Here is a 16,846-nt window from a genome sequence, read left to right on the forward strand (position 1 = left end):
CAACACTGTTACCGCTCTCTCTGACCGTTTTTTAACTTGCGTCTCTTATACCTGGAACTCCTTTTGAAGTTACCATCTGTTTGCTCTTTTACATTTCAATCACCTTTCAATGAATCCTGCTCCCAGTATGACTCCAAGTCTTTTACCATTTGTTTTTTACTCTCTTTTGTATTTCTAACACCTTTCCAGACGTGCTCTGTGCACCCCCCTCTACCCCTTTGGTCTCAGTTATCTCCTCTCTGTGGTCTGGAGACAAAAGGAGTTGATTGAAGGGAAGGTGTCGATTTGCTGTTATTTGAAACACACACACATAAGTCTGCTGTTTCACACAGAGAATAAGGAATAAAACAATTTCAGTTACACAAGCATGTGTGGTCATTGCTGATTAAAAATATCTCTATTGATTATGAATCATTTCAATAAACAAATTTCCACTGTCCAATAATAATCCTCCCTGCTGCTCTTTTTTCATTGAACAGATTTGACATTAGGCTTAGGTTACTTGACTAAACATAGAAATGCTGCTTCGTGAGATATTCCCTGGAATTTTAACAAACTAAATGCATGCCTTAATGCAGGAGCAATATCATATAAATTCATGTATTAATAAATGTATCATATAATAATAATAATGTTGCTCAGTAAACAAACTCAAAAATGAACATGTCTCAGAAAACACAGAATTTCAAAAATAGTTCATTCACATTAACAATTTGTTACATAACATTTTGAAAAAGTACCAATGCATAAATAAAACAAAAACTCAAATATCAGGTAAAAAAATATTTTTGTGAATTTTTACTTTGTGGAATTACTAAGACAGAGAGGACACCACACTCCTCACAGACAGTCACGCGGAGGAAACCCACGCGGACACAAAGAGAGAACACAACACACTCCTCACAGACAGTCACGCGGAGGAAACCCACGCGGACACAAAGAGAGAACACAACACACTCCTCACAGACAGTCACGCGGAGGAAACCCACGCAGACAAAGAGAGAACACAACACACTCCTCACAGACAGTCACCCGGAGGAAACCCACGCAGACAAAGAGAGAACACAACACACTCCTCACAGACAGTCACCCGGAGGAAACCCACACAGACACGGGGAGAACACACCACACTCCTCACAGACAGTCACCCGGAGTGGGAATCGAACCCACAACCTCCAGGTAAATAAAGTAACTTTATTAAAGAAGACCTTTATAATGAACTCCTGGAAAAAGCATTCCACAAATACTGTACAGTATGTGGACAAAGTGAAAGCTTTATGAAGCTAGTGGTTACTGGTGGTATTTCTACATGAGGTAACCACAGAAATAAAACTCTTCAACGTTGGATAACACTATCAAGTTTGAGTCCTGATTAATTTGTATGTAATATGTCAATTGTCTTACTTAGACTTAGCTTAGATTTAAATATAGCAATATCGGAATTTGTTAACATTATTATCCAAAATATTTTCACTGTCTAATTAAAAACATCCTGCCCCTCAATATCCTGTCCCTCCTACACTGAATCACCTTGTGCTGTACAAATGTGTTAATAATTTGTTAATTTCATATTTTAGTACTCAATGTCATAAGTAATTTCTCACAGAATGAGTGAACAAGCTAAACTCTCTTCTCTGTTGTTGATCAGCTGGGGCACATGCGCCAAACTCAAGGCCTCCATGTCATTTGATGTGTCTCACAAGACCTTAAAAGATCTGATGGACTGCAATCTAGTGGCTTAATGCCGTCGCTTCAGGGCTAATGTAATCTGCATGAATTGTGGGAAATGGAGTTTGTGGTCAATGCACACTTTTAGACCTAATTATTAATTATTCCGCCACTAATTCTAAAGCGTGCATTGACCTTAAACTACATTTCCCACAAAACATGTACACAATACAAATATTGATCCCAAAATTCAGGAAAAGAAAAATTGATGCCAATTGGAAGACAGTTTGAAGAGAGATGGGAAGCCGAATACATGTTTGTACTTCAAGAAGAAAGACTGGTATATCTTTTGTGTTATGAGGCGGTGGCAGTTGTCAAGGAGTACAATTTACATCTGCACTTTGACACCAAACACGGAGCTCAGTACGCCAAAGTTAGCAAGAAACGCAATAAACTGTTCAAGAATTAAAAGGCAAATTGTGATCGCAGCAGAATGTTCACAAGAGAGAGTTACGGCCCAAAACGACACAGCTGTGAAAGCTAGCTTTATTGTAGCTGAAGAAATCGCTTGCGTGTCCAAGTCTTTTTCAGGGGGTGCATTTTATAATTAGTTTATACTGAAGGTCTGTGAGCAGGTGTGTCCTGACCAGATACAGATATTTTTGTAAAAGGCTACATCTGTTACACGTTCTTAGCAGCTCACAGTTGATGGTTGTATTGTTAATCTGCCCCTTTCAACTGTGACAAAGTTTGGAGTTTATTAACGTCATAACTTGTGTTTGATGATATTTGGTTTTATTCACTTGGATAGTTTGATGTCATAATGAATTCAAAATGCTTTAAGCTTTATACATACATACATACATATACATTATATATATATACATATACATTATATATATATATATATAGAGTCCTTCCTCTTTCGAGGATCGCGGGTAAAAATCCAACTTTACTAGTTAAGAATCCTTTGGCGGCCTCTTGTGGCGACGTTGGAGAACTGTAACTCACAAATGCTTTAGTCATGTGTTATGATCATTTGTGATATTTGTGTATTAACATTTACACATTTGTAAAAGTACTTCAACTAATCTCTCTGTAGAAAACTGTGTATTGCCTAGTAATCGAGAAGCAGAGTGCAAACAGTTTCTTTCATGAAAGTGGGAGGAAGGTTTTGCCTCTAAACATGTTGCCAGCTACAGGCCTGATACATTTTACGATCACATGAGGGGAGGGGGGGGGTTCCATTTCTTCAGACCTGTAGTATCAAGACCCACAGAAGTAATGACAGAGATGCATCCTGCAATACCAAAAAATTAAAAATCACTTAAAACACCAATTTTCTGGAAATATTTATTGGTTCACATGACAATAACACTCCATAACCGGGTCAGTTAAATATTAACAAATTTACAGTCATGAGGAATGTTTATTAAAAAAAAAAAAAAAAAAACCCACCACACATCCCAGTCTTACCACCCACATAAATCCCACCCTAGCAGAGAGAAAGGCCAGGCCACGCTGAATCCAAACCCATCATCCTTCCCCTGCTCACAGACAGTTTGCAATTACAATTCATCCTTTTCTGTGGTTTCCTGAAAGAAAGAAATCATAAATACATTACCATTTTGTATATTGATCTCTTCTGAGGCCGTTATACTAACTGTACAATATTACTTCAGGGTCACGTACAAGGCAAGCCATGTTTTTATTATAAATGGACAAATCATCACATATCACGAATCATAAACGTTTGTTAATATTCAACAAAAAAACCCACCATTTCTCCATCCTCCTCATCTGCTTGAACTACTTCATCCTCTGCCTCTTCTGGCTCTTCTTCAGGCTAATTAGGATTAAATGCAAGTTTTATAAAAGGAGGCAAGAAAAATTCAGTCATTAATGCAGCTGTTAAGCTTTGTTCCACACACCCCCACACACACACACACCCACACCCACCTGTTCATCAAGGTCTACGTTCATGCTAAGTCTGAGCATACGCTCTATCCTGTCTCCATAGGCCTTTGTGTCAGCAAGCTGGTAGCCAGAACGTAGAGTTGCTGTCTCAAACAAAACCACTGCCAGATCTGAAGCAGTCTGATCTTCTGCATTATCCTGTAAAATCAAAATTACCTGTTATAAATCAGAATAACCTTAAATCCAGACCTAGTCATCAATTACTCTACTCACCTTCACTCTTTTCAGCATCTCTTTTATGAGGGGATGCTTGGGATTAATTTCTAAAGTTTTCTTCTGACTTGCGTAGTAACTGGAATTTAAAAATAATTTTACTGAGCAAGCAACTTCAGGTAAACGGCAGACTATTGTAATTTTAGTGCCAGTAAAATAACAGTAGCACCCAAACACCACATTCACATCCTACAGCTGTTTACTGTAAACCTCTAAATTTATAGGGGACTATGAACACTACATTTTACCCACAATGCACCATATAGCCAGTGAATGACAAGTGCACAATAGCAATGGGTAAAAGTTACATGGGCATTCCTAAACCTGAATCAACTTCATAAACAATTCTTGTAAATGTTGTGTTTAAATGAAATGGACCAATTTACTGAATAAAACAAGCAGAATGGCCAATATAGCAGAGAGTTTGCTTGCTTTAGCCACAGCTATAGTCTGCTGTGTGCGTCTTGGTTAATTGAAGTCAAGCACAATTTATCTGACTCCAGTTTCATTAGTTGAGAATTGGAGTTGACACCAGAAATCCTGGAGTTATGGGTTATTAAATGAATGCCATGTGAAGTTGTGTTTAATAAAACAAACAAACCCACACACACTTATCCAAGTCATGGTATTTAGTAGTGTATAAACTGAGTGGGTGTCAGTCAAACATTAAATTTCCATTAAAAAAAAATTAAATACTTTAGCGTTCAGTACCTTAATGACGTGGTGAATCTCGTTTTAAGGCTTGATATACTGTTTATAATTAAATTTAGTTTGTGATATAATGTATATTCTAAACTACACTGTTGCTACACTGAAGATTTGACTGGTTCTTTTACACATTCAGTGTTTAAAAATGGAGCAATTTGCACTGGGAACATTGGAACTTGTCACAAGGATTAATATTAGAAAACGTGTACTATAGTTTTAGGTGTAGTTCAGTTTGTATAGTTCAGATAATGCTAATAATCTCAAATATAAATACAGTAAAAACTATTCATTTTTAAATGTCTTCCTAACAATAACATATAGGAAGAAAACTTACTTTGTGGAAATATCTTTTCCTGTCTGATATGCTTGAGCCTTCATGATCCTTTCCATGTTTCCAGACCAGCCATACTGACTGGCCACCAGTGCACAGGGAGATTTTGTTAGCCTCTGGGATAGCACTGCCTTCTCAATCTAAACAAATAAAGGGAGGATGATATAGTGAATCACTGTAAAAATAACTACACAATCAAAGCAATTTGTTTGACAAGTAATCTTGAATTCCAACAGGCCCAGAGCAACACACCTTGTCTTTCAGGGCATTCTCTTTCATCCAAGTGGTGAGGGGTTCAAATTCCTTCTCAAGAGCTTCCCTCTTCTCCTTGGCCTTTTCACTCTCATCGAATTTTACACCCTCCTTGGCCACATTCTGGAAGCGCTTGCCATCAAACTCAGGCAGAGCCTGGATGCAGTACTCATCCACAGGCTCAGTCAGGTAAATGACTTCATAACCCCTTTTCAGCAAATTCTCCACAAAGGGAGAGGACTCAGCCTAAGTGACCAAACAAAATTACTGATGAGTTTACAGAAACATTGACATGTATATGCACATAGAGAAATAATTCAATTTTCACAATCAAGATACAGGGGTTGGACAATGAAACTGAAACACCTGGTTTTAGACTACAATAATTTATTAGTGTGGTGTAGGGCCTCCTTTTGCAGCCAATAAAGCGTCAGTTCGTCTTGGGAATGACATACACAAGTCCGGCACAGTGGTCAGAGGGATTTGAAGCCATTCTTCTTGCAGGATAGTGGCCAGGTCTCTACGTGATGCTGGTGGAGGAAAACGTTTCCTGACTCACTCCTCCAAAACACCCCAAAGTGGCTCAATAATATTTGGATCTGGTGACTGTGCAGGCCATGGGAGATGTTCAACTTCACTTTCATGTTCATCAAACCAATCTTTCACCAGTCTTGCTGTGTGTATTGGTGCATTGTCGTCCTGATACACGGCACCGCCTTCAGGACACAATGTTTGAACCATTGGATGCACATGGTCTTACTGGTGCACTGTGCAGTTAATGAAGATTGTCCACCAGGCTGCTCCAATTTAGCCATGAAACCTCCCACACTACAATGACAGGTGTTTCAGTTTCATTGTCCAACCCCTGTAGTTATAATGAACAAATGGAGAATATAATACATCTCCTAAAGACAGAAACCTAACAAATTCTCAAACCAAGCCTCAAGGATAGACCAATAAATGAACCAATGAGTGAGTGAGTAAAATGTGGATCAACAGGGGTGCCTTTATGACCAGTTATCACTGGTTTGAAGTTTCAAGCAATAGAATACCCATAGAAAGGGTATAAAACACTCACCTCCTTTCTGTTGGTTCCAGCCATGAAGTAGATTTTGTCCTGCTTCTCCTTCATCCTCTCCACATACTGCTCCAGGCTGGACAGGCTCGATTCACTGTGGGAGGTCTGGAAACGCAACAGTTTGGCAAGTCTGGTCCTGTTAGAGTGGTCCTCAATCACACCAAGCTTGATGTTTGTTCCAAACTCCTTCCAGAACTTATCATTGTACTGCTCTTCAGCAATTTTCTTGATCATGTCCAGGGTCTTGCGCACCAACTTCTTTCGGATGACCTGAACAGGGAGTAAAGTTTTGTTACAGGACAGATTTTACAGCTGGATTCCATTTTAAGTATATAATAACATAAGTATGATCCAAATGGGGCAGCACATAGTGTAACAGTCACACAGCTCCAGGGGCCTGGAGGTTGTGGATCTAAATGGAGGATTTTGGATTTGTAAGCATAAGTCCCACTGCAGCCTGAGGAGTTTGGTGTGTTCTCCCAGTGATTGCATGGATTTCCTGCAGGTTTTCCAGTTTCCTCCCACAGACGCAAAACACACATTGGTAGGTGGATTGGCTACTAAAAAAAAAAAACGTGTGCATAGGTGAGAACGAGAGAGTGTGTGTTGCCCTGTCAAGGATGTGTTCCCACATTGAGCCCAGTTAATTAGGACCCATCACTACCCTGAAGCGGATAAGTGGTGACAGACAATGAGTGACCCATAAGGACTCACCTTAAGCAGTTTGTGTTGCTGCAGAGTCTCTCTAGACACATTCAAGGGGAGATCATCTGAATCCACCTGCGAAGAGGGTGTACATATTTGGATCAACCTTATAAAAAGGCATAACCAGGTTAAAGTACTTATAAGCACAGACTACAGCACTCACCACACCCTTGATGAAATTGAGATATTTGGGCATCATATCATGGAAGTCATCAGTGATGAAGACTCTACGGACAAATAGCTGTAAGAGGAAGTTAAATTTGTGAAACAAATAGGAAGTAACAGTTTATAAACTTCTTTTCAATAACAAACTGCTATTATACAGCAAAAACATAAAAATAAAATGAAATAAATAACCTTGATGAAGTCATTTTTCTTGGACCCATATTCATCAAAGAGACCTCTGGGAGCAGAGGAAGGAACGAAGAGGATTGACTTGAAGGTAACCTCACCCTCAGCAGTAAAGTGGATATGGCTCAATGGTTCCTCACTGTCCTGTGTAACAAAAAATTAGTATAACAATTCAAATGCTTTTTGAGTTAAAAAAAAATGCAATATTTTCTGCTCACAGGACACCCACCCTTGAAAACGACTTGTAAAATGCTTTGTATTCATCCTCCTCAACTTCTTTAGCAAGCCTCTGCCAGATGGGCTTGATGTCATTCATAAGCTCCCAATCCCAAACAGTTTTCTCCACCTAAAAGACAATACAATTCTTTTTAACTGTTATTTTCATCCACTGGCATTTAAATACACATGCACCAAAAAAACAGATGTTACCTTCTTGGTCTGTGGTTTGTCCTTTTCTTCTTCTTCCTCCACTTCAGCCTCATCTTCAGTAGTGTCTTTCTCTGCTTCTGGTTTAGCCTCCTCCTCATCTATGGGTTCCTCAACTGTCTCAGTCTGGTTAAGGAGAGGAATAGTTAGCTTTTGGAAAACTGGACTACAATACTGCATAAATTGTATCACACCATACAATTGAACAGTGACTACCTACTTTAGTGGGTCCAATTAATTTACTTGACAGAAATTTAGAAAAATACTTATGAAGCCCTCAACTGAACTAAATAAGCTAGTACATAAATCTTGACTATATACAAATGAAATCTGAATATGTACAAGACTTGTGCATGACATGTTTGTCAGAATGAACGTCATATTCCAGTGGTTTCAACCAATCACTTTCACTCCAAGACACACACAATATCTGCATATATAGGAGTGCTGTCAACCTTAAAACCTGTGATCAATCTGGATTTTTTTCTGTAATTCAATTTAACCATTTTCCCCCACATTTGGCCACAAATTCTCTCCATAAACCAGATGTTTTAGAGCCTAGTAATGTATTGACAGTATTTTAGGTGACGGAAACATAGCATTGCTTCTGTTGACTTCAATAAGTAGATTTCAGTATATACTGAAATATGGATTAAATCTCATAACTCAGACTTGTTTATCTAACACTTTTCCTCATGCTTGGCTTAATCCACACTTCTCTTATAAATTTGTTGAAGCATAATTTGAGGCATTTCCTGAGCTGTAATTTTCTATTATTAAAACTTGTTTCTGAGCTTTGTGTCTGTCCCTGAGACTTATAAGAAATTAAGGTATTCTGATTCATATCACCATAAATCTACTCTGTAATGCTATAGCAATTAAAAAGAACGATATCTTCCAACCAGTTTTTCATGAATACACTGACTTCAAAATTATAGATATGTAACTTGTGATTAATCATGAATAAATGACAAATGTTGTAGTTGACCCCCCCCCCCCTTTCTTTTTAAATAATTGTATGTTATATTCTGTGCACATATATTGTTCTGGTTTGTAGTGTCCCTTTCTGGCACCGGACTACCCAGTTTAATTCTCCCTGGTAACGTTACAAAACATGGATTGTTGGAAAGAGGCAATAAAACAAGATTTTATTTAGAGTTGAAATCACTGTTTCATTGCTTTAACTACAGCATATAATCACCAGCTAGCAGATAGATAAATTTATTTTGGTTGGATAAAATCAAATGGGTAAAAATTAAAATACATATGGTGTTCATGAATGGGATTGTGTTCAGTTGCATTTGCCTGCCATGGAATCTAACCTTGCTGCTCCAAACATAGATGGGGAAGTTGATAAACTGTGAGTACTTCCTCACAAGGTTCTTAATGGTCTCAAGTTCAAGATAGTCAGATGCTTCTTCTTTCAGAACAAGACTAAAGAGAGAAAGAGAGATAGGAGGGGGGAAAAAAAAAAAAAAAAAAAAAAAAACCCACACTTTAGTTTCACTCCAGTTATTGATCCTGCACCCTCCCCAGTATATGTTCATTTATTAAAATCAGGCCATATTAATTACCTCAAAACAAAACACTTACGTGATGGTGGTTCCTCTGCCCAGAGTGTTGCCTCGAGGATCCTCAATAACTGAAAACTCATTTGAATCAGACTCCCAGATTTGCTGTGTGTCATTGTTATGCTTAGATGTGACAATGACCCTGTCAGCAACCAGAAAAGCAGAGTAGAAGCCCACACCAAACTGGCCAATAAGCTCAGAAGTAGACTGGCCCTCTGACTGCATCTCAGTCATCTTGTTGAGGAATTCGCTGGTACCCGACTTGGCAATTGTGCCCAGGTTCTTTACTAGCTCCTCCTTGGTCATGCCAATACCAGTGTCTGTGATGTGTAGCATGTTTTTCTCCTTGTCTGCCTGGAAGATAAAGTAAAGAAAGACAAATTCATATCAATTTCATCTTACTGAGTAACAAAGGCTTCTTAGTAGCAGCTTGATATAAAAATAGCATAAATACATTTCTTGATGCATATATGAATCACTACAATTATAAAGTTGTTAATGGAAACTTCCATATTGAAGGCCTAATGAAGTAAGTGCTTTGTTTCACCAGCTATATTAAAAAGCTAAGTCTAAACCCTATTTGCAATGCAAATGTTGTGCCACATTCCAAAAATACATTTTTAAAGTTTGTTGTGATAACTTTATAGCAGACTCAAGGAGTCACTGCAATGTATCCTGCATTATGCATGGAGTATTTAAGACCATAAAAGACCAACCTTGATCTTAACAGTTAATTCTTCATTTCCAGCAAGTGCGTCTTCATTGGTCAAGGAAAGTAACCGAATCTTATCCAGGGCATCAGAAGCATTAGAGATCAGTTCTCTCAAGAAGATCTTTAGAAGTGAAACCAAACAAAAGAACAAGTAAATGCCAAACAATTAGAAAGGATGACCCATACCCCTTAAAGTCCAAGTTTTGCAATTCTAAACAAAAGTTCTGTTAAGAAGTAAAGGAGACCTCACCTCCTTGTTCTTATACAGAGAATTGATTATCAGCTTCATCATTCTGTTCACTTCTGCTTGGAAAACATGTTTTTCAGACTTTTCCCGAATTTCTTTAAATTGTGCTGCATTGAGTCCATCTAGTTGAATGGCCTCTTCCTCTCTAAAGAAACACAATTGAAACAAGATATGACAAAAGGTAAAATCTGCGCAACATACAAATATAAGTGCATCGTCATTATAATCACGATATCCACTAATATCATATAAAATGGTATTTCCTCTCTGTACAAGTATCTTTGGGTGTTTTGCAGTACTTAAAGGAGTTAAACAGTTTAACTTTTAAAAATGTAATTGAAGGGTTTCAATCATAGCCAGGTTACAAATATAATTACAAACCTTTGCACAACTTCATCATCTGTCCGGGATCCTTCTCTGCTCTTGCCCAGGTCGTCTTCAACTGTACCATCAATGTCAGTGTCATCGTTTGCTTTAACAGATGCTATAACAAAAGAATAAAAAAGGAGGGGGGGGGGGAGTTATTATATAAAAGCATGTGAGTAAGACAGTTAAAAAACACTTTGTTTTTAACAAGCTCCTGAAGAAACCTCCAGGTTTCTCGCAAACCTGTTCATCAATAGACTTTAGTAATATGCTCTTGACTAGTTTCCAAAACACAAGAATGCACAGTATATTGAAGCATCTACCAAGCAAGGAATCAGTAAATTTTTACACCTCATTATCCAGCTTGGGAATTTTTAAGTCTGTATAATGAAGCTCAAATGGAAGTTGACAAAAAGTTTCAGCATCATAAAATCTACATTTTACTCCTCTTTCTAATATTTGATTGGTCTAAGAGCTGTTCATGTGTGAGTTTGTGCGTTTATACCTGCTTGCATACCAATGGTTAAAATACATAAAAGCTGTTTTATGGAGAAAGATTACTCTGAAAACACTTGACAAACGCATTAATGTTAATTCACCAATTAAAAGGCGAGTGAAATGTGTTTCACTATTTACAAATAAATATATTCCAATCAGTCTCATGGTCTGCAATTTGTACAAATATAGTTAAAACAGTTTTTGGTTTTGAAAGATGTATCAACACATTTGTTTAAATTTACATTGCATATATCTGCAAACTGTTGGACACGAGACAGATTGGGATACATTTATTTGCAAATGGTGAAACATACATTACTCGTGTTATATTGGTGGATTAACATTTATGCATTTGTTAAGAATGTTGAGACCAATCTCTCTCCATAGTTTTATACTTCTGTTAAGATCCAGCCATCTAGAATGAGATGAAATGGTAGATCAAGGACAAAGAGAAACAGGAGGACTACAGTCTGTAATTGTAGTCAGTGGAGCTGACAAAATGGTTAATGGGTGTGGATACTAGGTAGGTGTCTCTAACCCAGTGATAGTTCTGTGTCTGTGAGACATTTTTGTGTGTGCGCACATATGCATGCGTTGTGTTCATCATATAACCTTGGTAAGTAAATGTGTAGCATTTACAAAATAACAAAAGGTTTTTATATACTTATGAACATCTCAGAACATTTGAATATTACTCAAGACCAATATAAAAAAGGAGTTTTAGAAATCCTGGCCAACTATAAAGTATGAATATTAAAGTATGAGCATGTACAGCACTCAATACTTAGTTGGGGCTCCTTTTGCCTGAATTACTGCAGCAATGATGCGTGGCATGGAGTTTATCAGTCTGTGGCCCTGCTCAGGTGTTATGAGAGCCCAGGTTGCTCTGATAGTGGCCTTAAGCTCTTCTGCAATGTCAGGTCTGGTGTATTGAACCGTCCTCTTCACAATACCCCATAGATTTTTCTGTGCACTGTGTGCAGTTTCCAAGTCCTGTTGGAAAATGTAATCTGCATCTCCATAAAGTTGATCAGCAGCAGGAAGCATGAAATGCTCTAAAACTTCCTGGTAGACGGCTGTTTTGACCTTGGACCTCAAAACACAGTGGACCAACACCAGCAGATGATATGGCTCCCCAAACCATCTCTGACTGTGGAAACTTTACACAGGACCTCAACATGGATTCTGTGCCTCTCTTCCTTTAAATTTGCTTTCATCAGAGAACATTATTTTGGACCACTCAGCAGCAGTCCAGTCCTTTTTGTCTTTAGCCCAGGCGAGACGCTTCTGATGCTGTCTCTTCAAGAGTGGCTTGACACAAGGAATGCGACAGCTGAAACCCATGTCTTGCATACGTGTGTGGTGGTTCTTGAAGCACTTAATTCCAGCCGCAGTCCAGTCTTTGTGAATCTCAACAACTGTCAAGTCATCAGCCTTCCATGATTGTTGTGTGTAATGAATGAGTATAATATACAAGTTTCAACTTTTGAATTGAATTACTGAAATAAATCAACTTTTTCATGACATTCTAATTTTACGACCAGCATCTGTATAATGTACATGAATTAATAAACATGCTGCTCTGTGAAAATGACCGGTCATTAAAAACTATATAGAAAGGTTTATTGCTGATGGTGCACTGCTAGCCTCACCGACTTAAAGTACTTACATGTGCCATCATTCATCCAAACAATGCTCAAAGTTATAACTCCTTCCAATGATTGGACTGCACACCCTGGTACCAAGAGTTTACTGAACTGGCAATCACTACAGGAAACACCAAGGTTTCATTTGCTGGTATCACATTAACAATTTTAAAAAAAATTGGTCTCTACATTTAGATTTCATTCCTGCTATTATTATATTTATACAAATTTATTCGTATCTACATATACAAAATATTTGCTTATCGTTTCAATCCCTTAATTTTGTACAGGCTTGTCTACACTGTAATTGAAGTTCACCCTAAAAAGGCACTGAGTGTGTAAATAAAGGTTTATTTAGGAAAAAAAAAATTTCAGATGTGAAATGTAATTGTCTCAACTTTAAAAGGCACGTCAACATAATATTCAATTAAACATGTAAACTACTAGCAAATGCTATTTAGTTTTCAAAAAGAAATAATTAACTGTTGCCTGATAAAATGTGTATGAATAATCTGTCAATGAGCAGATTCTCAGGCCCGGGTACGGAGCTAGCTATAAAAAGCATGCTAATTATTAAATAGCCTACAAAATGGTAACGTCCTTTACACTTTAAATGGGTCGCATTAATATTAACAATAAAAAATCGGAATAAGTAATCGGTTTGTTCAAATATTGTATATAACTGCAGAAAGACTGTTTAATAAAACGTTGTTTTCTGATATTTATGCTTTTTTTGGATGCCACTTTCAGCGAGCAACCATTTCTGAAGAAACTTCTGGAAGCACATGCGGTTGAACAATTCAGCTCCTCTCATTTCTTCAAGCTTCACAGCTCAGATAATACCATGCTTTTCTAAAGGTCAGACATGCTCATATAAAATAATCTTAAAATGTGGCTTTCAGCAGGCATCGAACAAGCCGCACTAAGCTTTGTTAAGTTGTGAGACGTGAGAAAAATGGATTTACCACTCAACACTATAATATACTCACTGAATGCGAGAAGTGCACAGAAGAGCCCGATAATCCACAACCGCTTCATCCTGGACACTGAAGTGATTTGTCTGAAGATCACACGTTAGCAAGGAACTTATGCGACTAGTATTAACCACCGCGTAGTATGCTGAAACCCTTAAAATGAATCCGCACACAGAAAGGAAGGCTTTATGAATGTCTCCATTTAGAGGCGGAGAACAGTCAAATCAGACCAATCACTGCTCCCCACGCACAACACTCCACCTATCACAGAGCGATCCGCGGTCAGCGGCGACCAATCGCTGCTTTACATGTCCGATTTCACATGGTCAAAGCGTGGCTGCCCTCCATTGGCTCAGTGCGGTGCCATGCAAGCGCTACTTCTATTCAGTCCGTCGTTTCGCCACTGAACTGGATTTAAATCTTATGGACTTTTATTGCCCCACCCCTCTTAAAAGACCAGTATCATTACTGTATTTACTTATTTTTGGTTAAAACAACTGTTTTGTGTCGTAAGTCAACAATGTATTTGAAACATTCAGAGCATATACAGAACTTTACCAAAAAAATATAATTATATTCATAATATTATTGTGATGTTATCAGCACATTTACATATTCAGAACCTTTTCAGCATACGGCAGTTTAGGATCATGAATAAGCTGAAATTGTCTTATTAACACAAGTTGGTTGGTGGATTGGGTAATCAAAAGTGTTTATAGGAGTGCGTCACCTTGCAAAGTACTGGTGGCCCTCCAGGGTGGATCTCACATGAGTACATCCCCTCACATTTCTGCAAATAACTCATTATATTATTATATCATTTATTATATCATTTTCATGGACAACTCCATAAAAATTAAACTTTGATATAATTTAGAGTAGTCAGTGTACAGCTTGTATAGCAGTATACATTTACTGTCTTCTGAAAATGACTATACATATAGCTGTAAACACAGGTGAGTACACCTCACAGTGAACATGTCCAAATTGTGCCCATAGTGTCAATATTTTGTGTGACCACCATTGTTATCTAGCACTGCCTTAATCCTTTTGGGCATGGAATTCACCAGAGCTGCACAGGTTGCTACTGGAGTCCTCATCAACTCCTCTATGATGACATGACAGAGGTGGTGGATGTTAGACACCTTGCACTCTTCCACATTCCACATGAGGATGCCCCACAGGTGGTCAACTGGGTTTAGGTCTGGATACATACTTGGCCAGTCCAGCACCTTTACCTTCAGTTTTCTCAGCGAGGCAGTTGCCATCTTGGAGGTGTATTTGGAGTCGTTATCATGTTGGAAAACTGCCATGCAGTCAGGTTTCTAATCATGCACTGCTCCAGAATATCACAGTACGTGTTGGAATTCATGTTTCCCCTCAGTGAACCGCAGCTGCCCAGTGTACAGTTATCTTGGTACTGCTCACCAGTGCGCCACCACTGGACACCATCTGAGCCAAACAAGTTTATCTTGGTTTCATCAGACCACAGGTCATGGTTCCATTAGTCCATGCTCTTGGACTGCTTGGCTTCAGCAAACTTTTTGTGGGCTTTCTTGTGCGTCAGGTTCAGAAGAGACTTCCTTCTGGGAAGGTGGCTACACAGACCGAGTTGATGCAGTGTGCGGCATATGGTCTGAGCACTGACAGGGTGAAACTCAATGTCACTTTCCACATACTCAGAGAGTTCTTTGCCATGAGGTGCCATATTGAATATCTAGTGGCCAGTGTGAGAGAATTGTACCCAAAGCACCACATTTAACAGCCCTGCTCCCCATTCACACATAGAACCTTGTAATTTTAAGAAGTCACATGTCATGTGAGGGGTGCACTTTGCAAATTATGGCTTAAATTCTATAGAACATAAGGGAAAGCCGGCATGCCATCCACCTTTTATACATTCATTGGATATCTGATATTCTGCCAGTGGATGTCTGAAGTTTCTGTCCTGGTTAGTCTCTGTGTAGGTGATTCCAATGGGACCCTAGGTCTTGTATGGCTCTCCCATATAGTGCTATTTGGAAAGGAGTATCATAGAAGTCTATGAACTGAAGGCTTGATCCTGTTTAGCCCTTGGATAGAAGACTACCTAGGGACCCTAAGTCTTGTATCCCTCTCTCATAATTGTCAGTCAAAGACTATTTTCCAGTGCATGTTTTACCTTGTATGCTTCTCTAATAGCGAGATATTTAGAAGGAGGTAACCCTAAGTGCTAAAGAATAAATGGGGGAAAATAAACTGAAGATACCATTTCAAAATTTTGCTTCTGGCCAAAAACCCTCTCAGATTGCCTGAGTTTGGCTCATAAACTAAGCAGGGTCTGCTCTCGTTAATTCTTGGATGGGAAACTACCTAGGGACCCTTTGTCCATTAATCTACTATATAAAAAAGGATTAACTTTAGTAGCTTATTAATCAATAGCTCAGCCCTGGTTAGACTTTGGATGAGACCACTTCCAGGGTTCATACAGTTTTTCCAAAATCAAATTCCAGCACTTTTCATGCATGTTCAAGGACAATTTTCAAGCTTTTCGAGCACCTTACCATTGCTTGTTTATTCAAATACATGCATACTCAAAATGATATCTTCACTTTTTATATATTTTTCTAAAATTGATAATAAACATCCAGAATTTCACAGGGCAACACACACACATTTACACCTAAGGACACTTGAGTCACCAATCCACCTACCGACATGTGTTTTTGGACCGTGGGAGGAAATCCACGCGGACATATGTGAGAGCACACCAAACTCCTCACAGACATTTACATGGAGCGGGACTTGAACCCACAACCTCCAGGTCCCTGGATCTGCATGACTGCGACACTACCTGCTGCGCCACCATGCCACCCTAACAAATGAAATATTCCAGTTAAAAATCTTTATTCATTACATAGTGGAATGCATTGAGAACTAAATAACATAAAAATGAACAATGTAAATCAAAATTATTATCCCATGGAGGTCTTTATTTGGAATCAAATCCAAATCAAAGTGGAAAATCAAATTACAGGTCTGATCCAACATCAGTTGAAATTCCTCAAGACGAGTTAAAATGAGGCTCAGTGTGTGTGTGGCCTCCACGTGCCGTATCACCTCCCTACAACACCTGGGCATGCT

General features: G+C 38.5%; 1 protein-coding gene across 1 annotated transcript; it reads right to left on the reverse strand.

Annotated features, from left to right (window-relative positions):
• Nucleotides 1-3,017: 3,017 nt before the first annotated feature.
• hsp90b1 (heat shock protein 90, beta (grp94), member 1) lies at nt 3,018-13,903 on the reverse strand. The gene is made up of 18 exons (XM_066667982.1): nt 13,739-13,903; nt 10,621-10,723; nt 10,243-10,384; nt 9,997-10,113; nt 9,303-9,634; nt 9,032-9,143; nt 7,713-7,835; nt 7,513-7,629; nt 7,290-7,427; nt 7,096-7,173; nt 6,942-7,007; nt 6,228-6,497; nt 5,150-5,395; nt 4,901-5,037; nt 3,859-3,937; nt 3,628-3,783; nt 3,449-3,514; nt 3,018-3,263 (listed from the first exon to the last, which is right to left on the reverse strand). The coding sequence occupies exons 1-18, from the start codon at nt 13,785-13,787 to the stop codon at nt 3,237-3,239; spliced, it is 2,358 nt and encodes a 785-aa protein (XP_066524079.1). The 5' UTR covers nt 13,788-13,903; the 3' UTR covers nt 3,018-3,236.
• Nucleotides 13,904-16,846: the final 2,943 nt, after the last annotated feature.

Source organism: Hoplias malabaricus, chromosome 4, assembly GCF_029633855.1.
Source record: "Hoplias malabaricus isolate fHopMal1 chromosome 4, fHopMal1.hap1, whole genome shotgun sequence".
NCBI lineage: Eukaryota > Metazoa > Chordata > Actinopteri > Characiformes > Erythrinidae > Hoplias > Hoplias malabaricus.

Bases quoted from the DNA above. Each gene is read 5' to 3' on its own strand.
- hsp90b1 (XM_066667982.1), bottom strand. From the start codon at position 13,787: ATGAAGCGGTTGTGGATTATCGGGCTCTTCTGTGCACTTCTCGCATTC. The intron at 10,385-10,620 runs GTTTGTAATTAT...GTGTTTCTTTAG, and splicing joins GATGATGAAGTTGTGCAAAG to AGAGGAAGAGGCCATTCAAC. The intron at 9,144-9,302 runs GTAAGTGTTTTG...TTCTCTCTTTAG, and splicing joins GGCAGAGGAACCACCATCAC to TCTTGTTCTGAAAGAAGAAG.